This window comes from Pelodiscus sinensis, chromosome 10 (assembly GCF_052426305.1).
Source record: "Pelodiscus sinensis isolate ZL-2025 chromosome 10, ASM5242630v1, whole genome shotgun sequence".
NCBI lineage: Eukaryota > Metazoa > Chordata > Testudines > Trionychidae > Pelodiscus > Pelodiscus sinensis.
In genome coordinates, this window is record NC_143061.1 from 9,172,438 (window position 1) to 9,191,817 (window position 19,380).

Sequence of the window (19,380 nt, forward strand, 5' to 3'; positions counted from 1 at the left end):
TGTTTATGGAAGGCTGGAGATGGATGGCACGAGACAAATCGCTTGGTCATTGTCTTCAGTCCATCCCCTCCGGGTACCTGGTGTTGGCCACTGTTGGCACACAGGCTACTGGGCTAGATGGACCTTTGGTCTGACCTAGTACGGCCATTCTTATGTTCTTATGTTCTAAGCTCAGGACTCAGGGTCGGGGGTCTCACTGGACCAACTTGATTTTCATGCAGACCTGCTCCTGGGTTCGCATGTGGCCTTTGGTGGCCAGGCTGGCAGCTATCCTGCCCTAGACGGCCTCATTCCTGTGCCTAGTGCGGAGGTCGTGGACGTTGGAGGCCTCCCCCCAAACCTCAGTGAGGTCCACGATCTCTGCACTAGACCAGGCGGGTCCTCTTGCAGCCCTGGGCAGGCTCCTGGGAGCCGCCAGCCTGGTCCTGGGAAGAGGCGGAGGGCTGGGTGGCAGCGGGTGGCTGGCTCATGCCGTGCCAGGTGCAGGGGCTGCTGGCTGGGTGCTGGCAGGCTTGCAACTGGCATGAGCACCGTAGCCAGACCGTGCCCCTTTAAGGACTCCGGGGCCGGGAGGGGGGCAGAAAAGTTTCCCTGGTTTGGCCCAGAGTGGCCACCAGGGCAACCTGGGAAGGGCTAGTCTCCAACTAGTTCAAATTAAGTGGCTACACAGCCCTTAATTCGAACTACTTAATTAGAACTAGGCATTAGTCCTCATAGAATGAGGTTTACCTAGTTCAAATTAAGCGCTCCGCTAGTTCAAATTAAATTCGAACTAGCAGTTTGTATGTGTAGCCCCTATTAAAGTTAATTCGAACTAACGGCTGTTAGTTCGAATTAACTTTGTAGTGTAGACATACCCTTATTGTTTAAAGAATGTGAATATTTTAATCATGTGATTAATTGTGATTTTTAATTTCTTCAGGAGTCCTAATATTTGTATATCTTACTTAATTTCCATCTGTTGGTCACTATGATTGAAAAAATCTGCACCCACTTGCTAGTGCTCTGTCAGGGTTGCTCCCAGGTGACTGGAAAATTACTATACTACTTGCAGGTTGCAGCAGGAGAAAAGATTCCTTTAATGCAGGAAGAAATTGCACTCAGTGGCCATGCATTTGAAGCTAGAATATATGCTGAAGATCCTAACAATAATTTCATGCCAGGAGCTGGACCCTTACTCCACTTATCTACACCACCACCTGACAGGTTTACCAGGATAGAAACAGGAGTCAGACAAGGTAACATTGAAGATGGTATTAATTGAAAATACCTGTTTTAATGAGCTGGTCTTTTAAAATGTGCTCTCAAGCAATTCCCCTTTGGCTGTGGTTTTTTAATCTTGTGCATGTGCTTAGCTTGAGACCAGAACTTGCCCTGACAATATTGTCATAATTATAAAACACTACAGACTTCTCCTTTAGGATTCCACTGTATCTTGATTGGATCCCTAAATATCTCATCCTCCTCTTCCCACTCCAGTTATTGCCCTTATGGGATAGGCAGACTGGATTTCTTTCAAAACTTGTCAGTACTCCACGTTAATTCAGCAAAGAAGGTTGATGTTCAATAACATCCTTCTGTAACATTCCAAACTCAGGTTGGTTTCTGAATTGAGAGATGGCTCCATAAATCAAACCTGAGTTTTCTATGTGGCCATTTCAGAGCACTAGCCACTAGGTCTGTCAGTGTATGGTATGACTACAGTGATAGTATCACCCTTATAAAGTGTCGTATTGAACATACTTATGTAAAGGTGTGTATCATTGTCTTAGAAATCATTTCCTTTTATTTATATTTTAGGTGATGAAGTTTCTGTACATTATGATCCTATGATTGCTAAATTAGTTGTTTGGGCTGAGGATCGCCAATCAGCATTGAAAAAGTTGCGGTACAGCCTTCATCAGTACAATGTGAGTATCCTCTTGTTATGTATTTGTTCAGTACGTACCACAATGGGATCCTGGACATTACAGAAATACAAATAATAAAGGGATCCAATATGATTTCACATCTGATTCTACATACACTATTACACAGCTCCTATCTCTCTAGTAACAAAATGCTATTACAGAGGCAAAAGAGTTTTTAAGAGGGATTGATTTAGCTACAGCCAATCTGTTTCAATGTATTTATTTACTCTAGTACTTTATACATTGATAGCTACGTTTTTCCTAATTTTCTACACCATTTAAATCAGTGTAATAAGTGGAGCTCTGATGCTGTGCCTGAGATGTAAAGTTATGTTTTGGTCTTGAATTTTCCTGATGTTTGGGGATGTCTTGGATCTGATGTCTAGGGTGCATCTACACAGCAGGGCTTAACTTGAAATCAGCTAAGCAAATTGAGCTACGTCAATTGTGTAACTTATTTCAAAATTGGGAGTGTCTACACAGCACTTATTTCGAAATAGAGCACTCTTCCTCCAACTTGCCTTACTCGTACAATGAGGGTTACAGGAGTCGGAGTCAGAAGTCCTCCAGCTTGATAGTATTTCAACATTATTTCAAAATAATGAAATAATACACCTGCTGTGTAGACACGAACTAAGTTATTTTGAAATAATGTTGCTCTGTAGACATACCTTTAGTTTGGAACTTTTAAAATTTAGAAAGGATTGTTCAGTATTTTAAATTTTACTTGTATTTATTTTCACAAAGTAAAACACACACTAGTGAAGACTTCAGAACATTTTGATTGCAAAAAAAATTAGACTTGAAGCCAATTGCAATGCATAGTTTATTTATATTTACTAATTTTAAAAAATATTTTTTCAAGGGACACAATCAAATTGGGAGTCTGAAAATGTTTTGTGTGCTATTGTTAGAAGTAATACACAAGATAATAACTTAATAACTGAGAGAGATCACAAATATATTATACTTTTTTTTAGTTCCTCTAGTGTGAGCATTTGACAACACGTTATAACTAATCAGTTTCACTAATTTCTCCTAGATGGTTTCCTCTGTTGTTTGTTGGAGTCTTTTGCACAGCAGCAGAAGAAAAAGAATCTAATGATTTTTGTAAAATAGTATAAGTCCACTGCAGATGTAGCACCTGAAACAGGTTTTAATTCTTTTTTAAAAAAATTACTACATTTCAAGTTAACTATTTTTTTTTTTTTTTTTAAATCCTGAGGCAGGATTTCCAAAAGCATTCAACACTGGCCTCAGTCTGCTCCTATTAACATCAGTGGTTAAACTCTTTTTGGCTTCAGTGAAGGAAGAGGTGAGGTAGGCCCAAAGTGAGTGCTTTTGAAAATCTTACTCTTGTTCTTCAAAGGAGGTAGTTTCTTTAATAATGGGATATCTACCAATTGAAATGTTTACACCTTCTCTTGTCAGTGCTCTACTACACTGATGTCACTTTTTAAAAAGACTTCTCTTATGTATAACTTGAGCAGACAGCTGTAGGTCCATTAGCAGTTCTTTATTTTTGTTTAAAAATACATTATCTTTTTCTTTTTTGTAGTGTTGTAGTAGCTGTGTTGGTCTCAGGATTTGAGAGACACAAGGTGGTGAGGTAATTCTTGGACTAACTTCTGCTGGTGAAAGAGACAAGCTTTCAAGCACTAGGGAGTTGAAGAAAAGCACAATGGAGCTCAAAAGCCTTCTCTCTCTTACCAAGAGAAGTTAGTCAAATAAAAGGTATTACCTCACTCACCTTGTCTTTCTTTTTCTTGACAGATCGTAGGACTAAGCACCAATATTGAATTCTTACTAAGCTTGTCAGGACACCCACAGTTTGAGGCTGGAAACGTGCACACCAATTTCATTTCACAACACCATGATGAGCTGTTTCCAGTGAAACAGGCTACTCCAAATGAAGTTTTGTGCCAGGCTGTTCTAGGACTCCTATTGAGAGAGAGAATGATGACAGATGCTTTTAGAGTTAAGTCTTATGGTAAGATAATTTTTTCCCTTTTCTTTAGTTTGTTTTTCTTTTGAGGGGGTGGGACAGAAATCAGAGATTCTATCCATTTAATTAATGCTGTCCTCCTTTTTTGCCTCTTTTTTCACTATTTAATCTCCTGATATCTGGTTACTACCATCCACTGAGAGGGCCAGAATATAATTTTCTTTAGGTGACAGATTTGATTCAGGTGTTCTTTACTAAATATAAAAAGGGGAATGTTCTGGGGAGTGTTCTAATGTACTTCAGATAGAAACACGCAACTCTCCATTCGCACATGTGTCATTTCCACTTTGCTCCTGTCATAGAACCGTAGAAGGATTTGGCTTGGAAGAGACAGGTCATGTAGTCCAACCCCCTGCTCAAAGCAGGACCAACCCCAACTAAATCATCCCAACCAGGGCTTTGTCAACCCGGGACTTAAAAACCTCCAAGGATGGAGATTCTACCACCTCCCTAGGTAACCCATTCCAGTGCTTCACCACCCTCCTAGTGAAATAGTTCTTCTTAATATCCAACCTAGACCTTCCCCACTACAACTTGAGACCATTGCTCCTTGCTGTTATCTGCCACCACTGAAAACAACTTAGCTCCTCCATCCTCTTTGGAATCCCCCTTCAGGTAATAGAAGACTGGTTTCAAATCCCCCTCATTCTTCTCTTCTGCTGACTAAATAAGCCCAGTTCCCTCAGTTTCTCCTTGTAAATTATGTACCCTAGGCTCCTAATCATTTTTGTTGCCCTCTACTGGATACTTTCCAGGTGGTCAACATCCTTTCTGTAGTGGCAGGTCCCAAAATGAACACAGTACTCCAGGGCTATGTCTACACTGGCGCGATCTTGCGCCAGAGATATGCAAATGAAGCTAAGCATGGAATATCGCCGAGCCTCATTTGCATACCTAATGAGCCACCATTTTGCAGAAGAGGCTCTTGCGCTAGAAGGAGCTGTCTACACTGCCCCTTCTTGCGCCAGAAAAACCCTCTTGCACAATGCCGCTACGCTGATTATTGTCAGGAATAACGGCATTGCGCAAGAGGGTTTTTCTTGCGCAAGAAGGGGCAGTGTAAACAGCTCCTTCTGGCGCAAAAAGCCTCTTCTGCCAAATGGCGGCTCATTAGGTATGCAAATGAGACTCGGCTATATTCCACGTTTAGCCTCATTTGCATACTTCTGGCACAACAACCCGCCAGTGTAGACGTAGTCCAGATGTGTCCTCACCAGTGCCAAATAGAGGAGAATCATTACTTCCCTCGATCTGCTGGCAGTGTTCCTACTAATTGAGGCTAATATGCCATTAGTCTTCCTGGCAAAGGGGCACACTACTGACTCATATCCAGCTTCTTGTACACCGGGGTACAAGAAGCTGGGCCAGATCCAGCTTGCAAAGCCGGTGGATCCAGACCGTGGCTACCCTGCTGCTCCCCCACACCCAGGTCAATCAAGACTTGAGGATGGGGGAGCGTACATAGTCTCCTCCCCCACCAGGGGCACGTGGCATCCCAGCAGGGTAAGAGCAGAGGGGGGAGAGACTTTGGACGCTCCCCTATCCCAGGCCAATCAAGATTCTTCAATTGGCCTGGGGGCAGGGAGAGTGTGCGAAGTCTCCTCCCCCTGCCAGGGGCATGCGGCATCAGAGGGAACCATCAACTGTTTTAAAACAGCCGTCGGTTTTTTTTTAGCATCCACGTGTCCCTGGCAGGGTGGGGGCTGAGGGCAAAGGACTTTGTATGCTTCCCCCCACCTCCAGGCTCCGATTGGCCTGGAACAGGGAAAGTGCACAGAGTCTCCTCCCACTGTGGCACCTAGAGGGAACCACCAGCTGCTGGCAATTCTTTCTAGGCATGGAGTGGGGGCAACGACTTCACATGTTCCCCCAGGCCACTCAGGGTCAATGGGTGGGGGAACACAAGAAGTCTCTTAACCTCACCCCTTCTGGGGTGGCTTTGGGCTACTTCAGAAATTTGTGAAGTGGCCCCCTTTTAAAAATTAGTGCCCACTGCTGTTGTACACTATAATCCCCAGGCCCTTTTCTGCAGAACTGCCGCATAGCCAGTTAGTCCCCAGCCTGTAGCAGTGCATGGTCTCTGCATTTCTCCTTGTTGAACGACAAATTTCTTTTGGCCTAATCCTCGAATTTCTCTAGGTCACTCTGGATCCTGTCCCTACACTCCAGCGCATCTGCCTCTCCCCCCAGCTTAGTGTCATGTGCAAACTTGTTGAGGATGCAAGCCATTCCATCATTCAGTTAATTAAGGATGTTGAACAGAACTGACCCCAAAACCTACCCCGGCAATCTGCTTGATACCAGCTGCCAACTGAACATTGATCTGTTGCTCACTATCTGTTAAGCTTGATGCTCTAGCCAGCTTTTTGTCCACCTTCTAGTCCATTCATCCAAGCCATACTTGTTTAACTTGCTTGCAAGAATACTGCGGGAGACTATATTGAAAGCTTTGCTAACGTCAAGGTATATTACATCCAGTGCTTTTCCCATGTCCACAGATCCAGTTATCTCATCATAGAAGACAATCAGGTTGATTTGGCATGATTTGCTCTTGGTGAGGGCACATTGACTGTTCTTGATGACCTGTCTCTCCTCCATGTGCTTCAAAATGGATCCCTTGAGAACCTGCTCCATGATTTTTCCAGGGACTGAGATGAAGCTGAGCAATCTGTAGTTCCCTGGATCGTCCTTTGCTTTTTTAAAGATGTGCACACTATTTGCCTTTTACCAATCATTCTGGATCATCCCTGGTCATCACAAATTTTAAAAAATAATGGCCAAGGGCTCTGCAGTCACATCAGCCAACTCCCTCAGCAGCCTCAGAGGCATTGCACCTGGCCCCATGGACTTGTGCATGTCTAGCTTTTGTAAATAGTCCTTAACCTGTTCTTTCACCACTCAGGGCTGCTCACCTCCTCCCCATACTGTACTGTCCAGCGCAGCAGTGAGGGAGCTGACCTTGTCTGTGAAGACTGAGGAAAAAAAAAAGCATTGAGTAGAACAGGTTTTTCCACATCATCTATCACAAGGTCGTCTTCCCCCATTCAGTAAGGCAGGAGCAGATGACCGTTTTGCGGGGCCCTGGGCAGCATAATTCCACAGGGCTCCCCCTTTGCCACGGCGCATGTGCAGCGGTGCCACGGCGCATGCACCGCGGCGCATGCGCGGGACTTTCTGAAGCGCGGGGCCCGGGGCGGCTGCCCCGTTCGCCCTGCCCTATATCCGCCCCTGCAGTAAGGCTATGTCTAGACTACAGGGGTTTTTTTTGAAAAAAGTGGCCTTTTTTAAAAAAAAACTTCATCTTTGTCTAGACTGCCATTGTGTTCTTTCAAAATTAAATCGAAAGAACACAGTGGTTTTTTTCGACAGCAGTAAACCTCATTTTATGAGGAAAAACGAAAGAGCTCTTTCGAAAAAAAGGTGTTCTTGACCGCAAACAAGGCTTTTTCAAAAGAGAGCATCCAGATTGCCTGGGTGCTCTCTTTTGAAAAAGCTGATCGCTTTTTCGAAAAAGTTGTGGCTGTCTAGACGATCTCTTTCGAAAGAAGCATATAGTCTAGATGTACCCTAAGGATCCATGCTTTCCATGATCACCTTCTTGTTGCTAACATACTTGTAGAAACCCTTCTTGTTATCCTTCATATCCTTTGTTGCTGCAACTCTAAGTGTACTTTGGCCTTCCTGGTTACATTCCTGCATACTCAAGCACTATTTTTGTATATTTTTATATTCCTCCTTAGTCATTTGTCCCATTTTTCCACTTCTTCTAAACTTCCTTTTTATCTTCAAAATGCAAATTTCTTTCCAATGAGAGAGGCTAGCTCAGAGTCTTTTTAATGTCCATCAAAACTGTTTCTTCAGACAGCCTTAAAGACCTTCAGATTAAAATACTAAATAGATCCTGGTCAGGATCTGGAGAGGCAAGACAGTTTAATGGATTGAGCATGGCATAGGGAGCTAAGAATTCCTGTACTCTATTCCTGGCACTTCCATTGTGACTGTCAGCACATTCAAAGTCACTTACAGCTTGATCCAACACCCACTAAAATTAGCTGAAGGACTTCCATTGACTTCAGTAACCTCTGGCCTCTGTTTTCATAGCTACAAGAAGAAAGGTATTTACAGTTATACATTTGAGGATTAAAATGTCTGATAATGGCTAGACAGGTAGCAAATTCTTATTGCAGTTTGATGATTGACCAAGAATTGCACATGCACCTAGTACATGCCATGCCACCATTTTTTGTTACTTTACCTCCCCACCTCTGTCCTACATTCAGTCTGCTTGTGTCCCTCATCCCCTTGTTATAACTTGTCTGACTGAGCAGAGACTGTCATTTACTATTTGTACAGTAAATATGACAATAGGGTCCCAACATGCCCTTTGGTGCAACATAAATATTTAAAAACAGTAAAATAATAATAATAATGCTAATAAAGTGGTTTGAAGACGTAAAGCTCTATATCATAGCTAAGCATTTTTGTGTTTTATTTGTAATATAGTAAATACAACATCAACTGTTTATGCATTTGTTATTCCAGATAAATTCTCACCATTTACATCCAGCAGTGGTAGAAGAATAAATATGTCCTACACCAGAAAGCTGACTCTTCTAGATGGTGAAAATAGTAAGTGCTAGCTGTGGGTAACATGTTTGAGAGCTCTTGTTACTTCACCATGAGTGTGCACACACAAAGTTGTAAAGATTTGGAAGAGAAAAGAGCAAACGTAGGATTTTTTTAAATCTAAGATCAGCAGAGCCAAAAGCGTCTGGAGGCCCCTTGCAAGGTAGGGGTGGGGCTAAGGGTGTAAGGGGAATGGCTGAGGGCAGCTGGTCTTCAGTGCTGCCTCGAGTGAGATGCACCTTCCCGCTCCAGTCGTTAGTAGTTGCCTGGAGCGTGTGGTTCTCTGGCAGTGATTTAAAGAGCCCAGGGCAATGGCAGCCACTCAGTCCCTTTTGACTTGCCGACGCCCAGGGCACAGACCCCTTTGCTGTCCATCCTTCCTCCCCCCAGTGGTGGGCTTGTCTATGATTGATTGGGCAGGGGAAAACCATAAAGACAGCGTGCTCCAGTCAGCATCTTTAGTGATAATGGTCAATTCCACACTCAAATTCCTAGAGACACTAACCAAGTTTTTTAATAAATGTCCCTAAAATTTAGGATTCTAAAGCCATATTCAGACACTTTAATAAAGGATCAATTTTTCATAGGACCTGAACATCTGTAGTTCCCATTGACTTCACTGGGTTGTGGATAGTCAGCACCTTTGAAACTCTTAGGGTATATCTACACTACAGAGTTTTGTCGGAAAAATGGTGATTTTTCCGACAAAGCCCGGGTTACTTCAATACTGCAGTTGCATTCTTCTGAAAGTAAATTGAAAGAACAGAGGGGTTTTTCCAGCGTTGGTAATCCTCTTTCTATGAGGAAGAAGCCTTTTTCCAAAAGAGCTCTTTCGGAAAAAGGCGTGTGTGGACAGGGAAGAGGGAGTTCTTTCGAAAGAAGAGGAAAGAGGAAAAAGCACAGGTGTCCTGGTGGCCACTCCGTCCATAGTAATCACAGCTTATGTGCAAGATAGCGTCCATTCAGTGTGGATGGTATCTTTCGAAAAAGCAGATTGCTCTTTTGATGTGCTTTTGTATGTGCACGCTCTCTTTTGGAAGAAGATTTTCGGAAGAGCTCTTCCGAAGAAAGATTCTTCCGAAAGAAGCCTGCAGTCTAGACATAGCCTTAGATAGTTTTATTCAAGTAACTAAATATGGGTTCTGGCATCCAGCTTTTTGCTCTTAATGTCAGTACAACCTACTGCAAGGTTTGCTGAGCTAGTTTTAACAATTTTTGTTGGCTCTCACATTTGGAAATTTATATTTATTGAAAAGGATGCTCTGAACTCTGTTTTTAAGTTTAATTTATCTCTGTCAAGTAAATCTTTGTTGTTTTTTAAATTCTATTAAACAGAGGTGGACATATCTATTGATTACAATCAGGATGGTTCATATAACATGCAGGTAAAGTTCTATTTTCTCATACTCTTCAGTAACTGATATAATGATGATGAGTAAAGTTAGTTTACTGTATATTTCTTATGTATAGGCTAGCTGCATCACCTATTATTAAGTTGCCCATCTCTTCCCATTATAAGACCCTGTGTTTCAGTTGTGGATTACTTTGCCAGACTTTTCATTTGCTCTGAAATTTTTTGTGTCAGGGATTTGCCTCATTCTGAGTTTTTATTTATGTTTCAGCCTAAATGATTTTCATTTCTGAGGATAAGACTAAGGAAAAACACATTACCTGTCAGTCTTTTCTCTGAATACTTTAGAGCAGGGATTTGATATGTGGCAGAGTGGGTAGCCTGTGTCAGGAATATACCTTTTGCCAACCCAATGAATTTCCAAACAAATTTGGTCAAAGTTATAAGCCTTTGAAAAAACACATTCTGCACATGCTTACTGGAGACTCCTTAGGTTTTAGCAACTAAATTCCCTAATGCTTCTGTCTAGGACTGAGTAGCATTTTCCCTGCAATGGCAGGTCCAAGCAGCTGAGTGAAAACCAAGGAACCTGTCTCTCCTGTGCTCTCCGTGATCTCTGCTGGGCCTGAGCTGTGGGGGGATAGGGGGAGAAGTTGCTGCATTTGAATGCACAGGGACCAAGAGCTGAAGTTGTGGAGATAAAATAGGAACAAGGAGGCTGGTGTTGTAGAGTGGGGAAAGACTGGGACTGGAGATGGATGGGATTTGGGGTCAAAGAACCATGACAAGGACAGATTAGAGAAAATCGGGCAGAAGTGGTCATGGGAGGTGAGAGTGGGCAGAAAAGTCAGTGCCCACTAGAGCACAATCATCTCCAAAATCTGGAATGTAATCCAGCACTCCTAAGTCTCACCATTCCAATGCTGTCACCAAATATTTGTGAAACCCACTGTCAAATGTGTGCATATCTCCTCCCCCTCTAATGCTCCTCCCATGTAGAGGATGACAGCCTATTGCTATGAGTTCTGTATTAGCTCAAGTGGCAGAAATCTGTGCAATGGATCTAAAGATTCCAAACCTGCTAGTGACCAGTATAGGTGTCGCTCTGATACCACCTGATGAAATTGCTATATCTTCACTTAGCTTGTTTAGAAACCTAGGAAATAAATACAAAAAGTTATGTTAAAGAACATGATAAAGGTTACAAAGTCAAGTATTCAAAAGTCGGGAAAAGGTTATTTCATCAAACTTCATTTGGCCCTCTTCTGCATATGCGTTATAACAGTCTTCAAGTTCATAATTACCTATAATGGAGTCGTCACTCGTCAAACTTGTTTAGGTGCTTGTTTTTTGTGGATTATGTATCTTAAAACCACACATTTTAAGAGTCTGATGATGCTCTGTCATTATTGAGCATTTTGAAATGCCAACATTTCATGCCTCTGTCACTATTACCTCTTGTAATCAATAAGGGTATGTCTAGACTACATGCCTCTGCCGACAGAAGCATGTAAATTAGACTACCTGACATAGTCAGTGAAGCGGGGGTTTAAATATTCCCCGCTTCATTAAAATAAAAATGGCCACTGCACTGTGCCAGCTCAGCTGATCGTTGGCACAGCGTGGCAGTCAAGACGTGGATTGGTTGACAGGGAACACCTTTGTCAACCGCTCCCTTATGCTTTGTGAAATGAGGTTTATTTTAATGAAACGGGGGATATTTAAATCCCCGCTTCATTGACTATGTCAGGTAGTCTAATTTACATGCCTCTGTCGGCAGAGGCATGTAGTCTAGACATACCCTAAGAGTTTACATGATTTGGGGGCATATAAAATCAAGGCAGTAAGTTGAGGCAAAGTTTAACCCATTGTTATATGGCTTTATCATAAGCCAACACTGAAATAAGTGTGTGTTTTCTTTTTCACTCTCCAGACATGATAGATTCTCAAGGCTCGTAGAGCATCTTACAAACTGCTTCCGTTCCACAGCATCCTCTTTCATACAAATGGGGCAGCTCAGCCCAGTTCTTTGAATAATTTATAACCTAATATTAGAACAGCAAATTGCTGAGCCCATGGATAAGGATTTAAATAGAGAAATCTATGGAATGAATACAGTGTATGTTCATATTTTATGTCCATTTCCAATACCTCTGCAAATCTAGGCCCTGAATAGCTGTGAATTTGTGGCTCACAAAATTAATTTAAATGCAATTAACTTAAGAACAAGTCAGAGAAAATGTTAACCAATAAATATTTTCATGTATTGAATTTTTCATGTTTAGCATCCTGTTTAACATATAGGATTAGTATGTCTGAAAACTTACATTCTTTATGAGCGGAATAGGGTTAGCATACTACACGTACTGTAAGGTTCTCCATCTTGTCTTGATCCCATTTTGGAAGGTTCACTTAGGGCTTGTCTCTATTACACTGGAGTGATAGATCTACCAGCGGTCAGTTTATTGCATCTACTTAGATGTGATAAATCAATCTCCGAGTGCTCTCCCATCAATGATGGTACTCCACCACAACGAGAAGAATAGTTGGCATCAATGGGAGAGTAGCTCCCCGCTACCTTTACCGCACACAAGAAGCTGTGGTAAGTATGTCAACGTTAGCTATGCTTCCCATAGTCCCCTTGGCTGGAAACAGTGAGCCACAAGGCTCCATGGCTACAGACCCTTTAGGTAAACAAAGCAGTACGGACCTGCTAGCATCTTTCCCAAAATGGGCCTGCAGAGCACTTTGAGAAACCCTGGTTTAGATATTTGCAATATTGTAATATTTCATTTCTATGACTACTGATGTTCCTTTATGTGACTACAGCATAGCATTTTGGTTTATTGGATCATATAGTACAGACAGGACTCCATTATACTGCCTGTATAAGCAGTTTGACCATTCGCTGTTTTCCAAGCTCCCCTGTGGAAAAAAAAAAGAAAAGAAAACAAACTGCAGTCTCTGATAGCTGATCTCTCAGTCTTAGGCATGCATACGCAGACCTTCTGTTACCTTCCAGGACACAAGAATCAATCATCACCTTAAAAAAAAAAAGGTGCGATTTTTATTAACAAAAAAAAGATATACTTGATAAAGCATACTTGGTTGCTAGGTGTTACAGAGCAACTGAGAAAAGAACTGATTAAAACACAGAGAAATGGTATCTCTGGGCTAAAGCTTAAAATTCCAGTCAATTGGGGGGAGGGAGGGGGACGACACATGGACTTAGCACAGAGAAGTTTAACCAAACAACAAAATGAAGAAAATAACCCGATCGTGACTAAATAGATATTGTCCTATCTACTTACAATCTGTGCTTCAAAGTCCAGTCCATTTCCATGCCCAGTATTCCTTGTAGACATCGTAGTTCTGCCTGGTTCAATTCATCTTGTTTCCCCAGCTCCTAGCTTAAAACTCACACAAAGAAAACAGCAGGCAGGTATATCTTCCAATTTCAACACCTTTTTCCATTGGGTCTCCTGGCTCCCTGCCAACACCCCTAGCTACCTGAATTTAACCCTTTAATCACTGAATGCTGACCAGCACTCCCCCATCTATCACAACAGGATTGTAACATTTCATTTCTATGACGATTGATGCATGTCTGTGACTAGTGCTGCAGTGTTTCTCAACCTTTTTTTTTATAAAGTACCCCTTTTAAAAATATATATAAGTACCCCCAGTACCTACAGTTTTCAGACACACAATTTTTTTTCTACCATTGCAACACATTTGTTTAAACAACTTAATCGTAGCCAGGCAGGCGAAGAAATTTTTGGGTATAAAAAGTACAAAAATAATAAAGTGCTATAAAACAAAAATTCAGTTTTCTCCAAATTTTAGTTGTGTTGACTTCTCTCGAGTACCCCTAAGGGTACTTGTACCACTGGTTGAGAAATACTAGACTACAACATAGGATTTCGTCTTACTGGATCATTCAGCATAAGCAAGACTCTGTTATCCTGCCTGTATAAGCAGTTTGACCATTCTTTCTTCTTTTAGCCCTGAGTACTGTAGCATTGGGCAGCTTCCTTTGTAGAAACACTATGAAATAGTGTAATATGTTGTGACTCACCACAGGGGCGCGTCCTGCTGGTCAGTCTGGGAATTAGCTTCTTGGTGCCAGAGCGTCCCCTTCTGGCTGGTGTGTCTCTGTGTGTCTACACTCTGGGGTCCTCCTGCTCCAGGAATCCCCGACACCCTATGCCCTCCTTGCCTCAGTGACCCACTGCCAGTCTTCATTTAGCCCCATCTAGTGCCCCATCACAGATAGCTTCTCCCATTTTCCACAATGCACTGATACAACCCCAATGGTGCAGCATAGTAAGTATAGATGCACAAACTGGGAATGGGAGAAAAATTCCTTTGCAGACACAAATTGAACCGTGTTACTTGTAACCAGTTAAGGTAATTGTGCCACTTACTGTTACAAAAGTATGGCTAAGCTCTGTGCCTATAACAACTTTTAACTGTAATGACTATATTTCAGATAAAAGATAACGCTTTCCATGTTTCTGGAAACATTTCTAATGAGAACGATTCAACTTACCTGAGATGTTCAGTAAACGGGATTGTTTATAAATCTAAAGTGGTCATTTTGGACAACACCATTTGCCTCTTCTCTCTGGTAAAGTTTCTTTTTAATAGACCATGTGAGGGGGATAAGCAAAATAGGGGAGGAAATGGAGTGTTGTGGACTTATATAATCTTAAAATAAGGGGGTGAGATGTGTCACTATTTCAGATTTTTAAAGAAGCCCATAATCTTCAGATCCTTGCTAGGTTTATAATTATAATTAGAGGTTGGTAAGTAATCTACAACTAAGTAAATTAATTGCAGTTAATAAAATAAAAAATGTATTTCATTTGAAAAATAAAACAAATCAAGATGGAGATAAAGGAGAACTCTAATTTAGTCCTGAAAAATAAATTCAAATTAATACAACAACTTATCTTGGCATTCTCTGAATTACATTAGAAGTAGAACTTATGAAGAAGAAATGTACCAGTTTGCATAATAAAGTTGGTCTGTTTTTTCCAGTAAAAAGAGATTAAAAGAGAATTAAGATAAATATCAGATGAAATCCCCATGTATTAACAAATTACTCAGAACCAAACTTAATAACAGCTGTAACTATAAATATAAATCGAGGTTTGTGCCAGTTGTAATGTGTTATGACATTAACTCAATCTTGGTTTATTTAATTTTCTGTAGAAAGGCAGTGCACAAATTGGCCTTCCAGTACCTAAATATTTATCTGAAACAAGTGCAACAGGACCTCAAGGAGGAGCTGTAGCGCCTATGACTGGGACAATTGAAAAGGTGATTGTTACAAATGTGGGTGGAGGAAGACAAACAAAACCTTTCCAAATATCTCCTACCTGGCCAGGTTCTAATAGGTTCTGCAGCACAAGAGTCATGATCAGACCGGACAGTCCTGAGGGTGCTGTGGCTCTTTCCCGTTGGGAAAATTAATTAATCTATACAGGTGATTTCCAGACTACCTGGTGGTCTTTCTACAGAACACAGGAAGTATTCTTTTAAAATTCTAAGCATTTGGCTAAATTTGCCATTCTTAAAATGAATTGGCTTTTCAACCAGATGTCCTTAGAGCTGAAACCTTAGGGCCTCTCTGCTCTATTCCTCCCTACCCAAGCCATGTCATAGCAGATAAGCCTACTGAAAAGGACCTGTTCAGAAGATGCCATTAATATTCAGTTTTCCTTCAGTTTTTCTCTGAAGGCAATTTTCACCTTTTTGCCAGCCAGATATCCAGGTAGAAATCCTGTCCAAGTAATTTTGATTACATGGACATACATGATTTTTCAATCCTTGCTTGCTTTGTATTTGTAGGTATTTGTGAAAGCAGGGGACAAGGTACAGGCTGGAGACCCTCTAATGGTTATGATAGCTATGAAAATGGAGGTGAGTGACATTAAAAAAGTTTTATTACTGGGAAGAAAAAAGCAAATGTCAGTAATTCTGAAATGTATCCTGGGTTGTTTTATTGCTATATTGCACAATTCAGTCTTGTATCAGCAGCAGCTCTTCTTAAATATTGCAAAACTAATATGTTATCGGACTGGATTTCAGAGAATTATGTTTACTGGTATATTATTAGCAAAGAATGTTCTTATGTGTAATTTTTATCAGTAATTTTTGTAAATGCTCATTTTGTTAGCTTTTTAAATTACTCAAAAGTGAATCATCCAATATTTTCAATAGAAAACTATCTTTCATAATCTGGGTACTTTCCTTTTTTTCACCATGATTTAAACACTTTATATTGCTACCTGCAGTTGCTTTATGCTGAGATTTAGCAAGTAATGATTCTCTAAATATATACTCAAGAGTTTTCTTGTTTGTAATCGTTTTGATTATTGTTTTCATAAAGCTTTGCAGAGAGTAGACTAAAGATTTTTTGTAAGAGTCAACATGAAATGTAATGTAGCATTACTTGGGATGTTCACTCATTTTTTGTTACATTGCTTGACCTCGGCTAAAATTAGCCTGCCCTATCCCAGTTTCTGCAGTGGGAGCTGATTGGGTTTGGATTTATTTTTATACCACAGCTGAACTAACAACAGGTTTAAGCTAGTATTTTAGTTAATTTATAATTTTTATAACATTGTATAAAATCCTGCATATTGAGAAAATTAATTTAAGTGTAAAAACATTAAAACTTACTTTGGTAATTGTATATGCCTATATGGGTGTAACGTTGGATCCATGTTCCATATGTGGCTCTGTGTATTGTTCAATGACAATTTACTATTTAAAATAAAAGGTTTTATTGCAAAAATAAATTATTTGAATTCTTGTTAAGTTACACATTATTTGTTGTTGTGTTGATTATTAGACTAATCATTTAGAAACTATCAGTGCAACAAAAGGTACAATGGAAAAATAACATGATATAATAATCTCAGTGTTTGTCTGTAACTTTAAAAACAATAAGTAGTCCTTTAGCACCTTAGAAACTAACAAATATATATATAGTATAAATTTTTTTTGTTAGTCTCTAAGGTGCTACAACGACTACTCGATGATATAATGGAGTCAAATTTGGACTTGGTGTATAAGCAGTTGGCAATCACATCTTAATTTAGCCTAAATCTGCTAAATAAAAACATTTCCTGTTCACAAAACAAAAATGTATTAAATATATCAGCAGAGTCCATTCAAAGGAACTGACCTTTTAAATGGCTAACATTGTTGGATTAAAATTGTTGGTTTTTAACAGATATCTAATTTATTTTTAAAAAGGAACAATGAAGTAAAACAAGGTAAAAATATCTGTACTTCAGAATGAAACCCCAAATAGTGTTTTGTTTTCCCCTCTAGTTAAATATTGAAGAGGAAAACCCAAAGTAAATTGAAAATTAGATGGTTCTTTCAAGAACAAAAATAACATTTTAAAATGTATCAAAAAGAAGTGGCAAATGTTTATTTGATCTAATCTAATCTCTGCTCAATGTTTATATGGTTGATTGTACTAAGATGGAGTTATTAAAACAAGAAAGAAATGTTAAGAATATTCTACTGATTTATTTATTGACTTGTTTCTTTGCAGCATACTATAAGGGCTCCAAAGGCGGGAATAATAAAGAAGGTTAATTACCAAGAAGGCTCTCAAGCCAACAGACATGCTTCACTAGTTGAGTTAGTGGATGAAGACATGGAATCAGAATAAGCAAGATGCTATTTTTTGATTTCTTGGTTTTCTCTAAGAAGAAGTTGTCCTTCTATTTTATTCAGCATTCCATGGATATAGTTACATTACAGATTATGTCCACTTTCCCTTAAAACTGGATACCACGGAATTCTAATAAAAGATGAACAGATAAAGGTCTGGTCCTGCAATCGTTAGTGTAAAATTCCTATTGAGTAATTACATTTGCCTGATTAATGTAGGACCTGACCTTATATTGGTATTCATAGGTGTTTTCTTGTGATTGGAGACTAGCTTCTAAAGTATACATTCTTGCCTACTTTGTCATTAAAGAGCTACTATTTTGCCATATTTTGCCTTAAAATTTCCTACAGTTCACACTCCTTGTAAGCCAATTTGAAAGCTGTCAGTGATGGGCAAATTTAAATGAGTGCATAATAATATCATCATCCTTCCTGAGGCAAAACTCCCATAAAAGGCTTGACTTTTGCCTGAGTATTGAATGCAGGATTGGTCTTGTATATACTCTTTGCTATGTCACTTTATCTCTTGGTGCTTCTGTTTGTCCATTTGTAAATGGGGATAATAGTGCTTGGTTACCTCACACCTCACTGGGGGGCGGGGAACGATGGAGATTGAATTTCCATAAATATTGTTCCAGACGGGCAGTGTAATATTATTGTTATATTATTCAAAACTGAATCTGTTTTCAGGATGTGTTATTCTATCTTGAGAGCTCAGTTTGTAATACAGAAAGATTGTACATTTATTTCATATTAAATATTTGTGCCATAAAAAAATACATATTTTAAAATTCTGATTACTTTCCCACATTTCTTCATGTTTCAGTCTACAAACCTTATATGTTGTTCATTTGCCAGAATGTGGCCTTCCCAAGATCCATAAAACATCAGACTGAGAGTAATACTTATTGCTACTTTCACGTGTACGTTTTTTTCCACAAAGAAAAATGTGTGGTTCTTTTATACATAAAAGCAGTGTAAGTGCGGGCGGTAGGGGGGAGAAGGGGATACTGCATATTGGTTATTTGCTGTATTTTAAAAATACAGTTGTTGATGCTGAAACCCAGATGCTTAGATAAAGGAAAAAGACACTTTTTATTAATAAAGGGAAAAGACACTTTTTATTAATAAAATGCTCATTGTAAGTATTGTCTTTCAATTAATGAAGTGGTTTTTGTCACTTCAACTTTCAGGATACTGTATCTGTGCCCATTGTGATTATCTGGCATGGTTTGAACTGTAGATAGGACAATATAGTTGTTACAGAACAATATTAAAAGAATCACCATATGCACAGTGGCTCCGATCCTGCAGAGAGATTGCTCAGTGATGTTGGCTCAGAGCTTAAAACTGGACTATGGGATCAGGAACTAAAAGGCTATGTCCGGACTACGCTGAAGTGTCCAAAGGGGATATGCAAATTCCCCGAGAATTTGCATATCTTCTTCTGATCTCACTTTCAAAAGTATAGCTTTCAAAAGTGAAAGTAGTCTGGACACGTTTTTTTTTGACAAGCCCCCCTTTTTCAAAAGCCGCTTTTCCTCAAAAAATGAGGTTTACGCAGCTTTTTGACAAAGGGGTTGTTGAAAAAAACATGTCCAGACTACTTTCACTTTCGAAAGCGAGATCGGAAGAAAATATGCAAATTCCTGCAGAATTTTTATAGCCTCTTTCGACACTTTAGCGTAGTCTAGATGAGCCCTAAGTGGGGGCCTCAAGTTATATTCAAAGTCAGGAGCCAGGAACTAGAGCCAGAATCAGAATCTGGGAACCAAAGACAAGGGTCACAG

At 40.0% G+C, this 19,380-nt stretch overlaps 1 protein-coding gene across 1 annotated transcript in view; it reads left to right on the plus strand.

The window, feature by feature from the left end:
• Window positions 1–18,498, plus strand: part of MCCC1 (methylcrotonyl-CoA carboxylase subunit 1) — a 35,425-nt gene extending 16,927 nt beyond the window's left edge. The window contains exons 11-19 of the mRNA XM_075938053.2: window positions 1,055–1,238; window positions 1,801–1,910; window positions 3,684–3,900; window positions 8,458–8,544; window positions 9,877–9,926; window positions 14,385–14,522; window positions 15,110–15,217; window positions 15,749–15,820; window positions 17,469–18,498. Of these exons, the coding sequence (XP_075794168.2) occupies window positions 1,055–1,238; window positions 1,801–1,910; window positions 3,684–3,900; window positions 8,458–8,544; window positions 9,877–9,926; window positions 14,385–14,522; window positions 15,110–15,217; window positions 15,749–15,820; window positions 17,469–17,588 (1,086 nt within the window). The 3' untranslated portion in view covers window positions 17,589–18,498. The remainder of the gene's footprint in view (window positions 1–1,054; window positions 1,239–1,800; window positions 1,911–3,683; window positions 3,901–8,457; window positions 8,545–9,876; window positions 9,927–14,384; window positions 14,523–15,109; window positions 15,218–15,748; window positions 15,821–17,468) is intronic.
• Window positions 18,499–19,380: the final 882 nt, after the last annotated feature.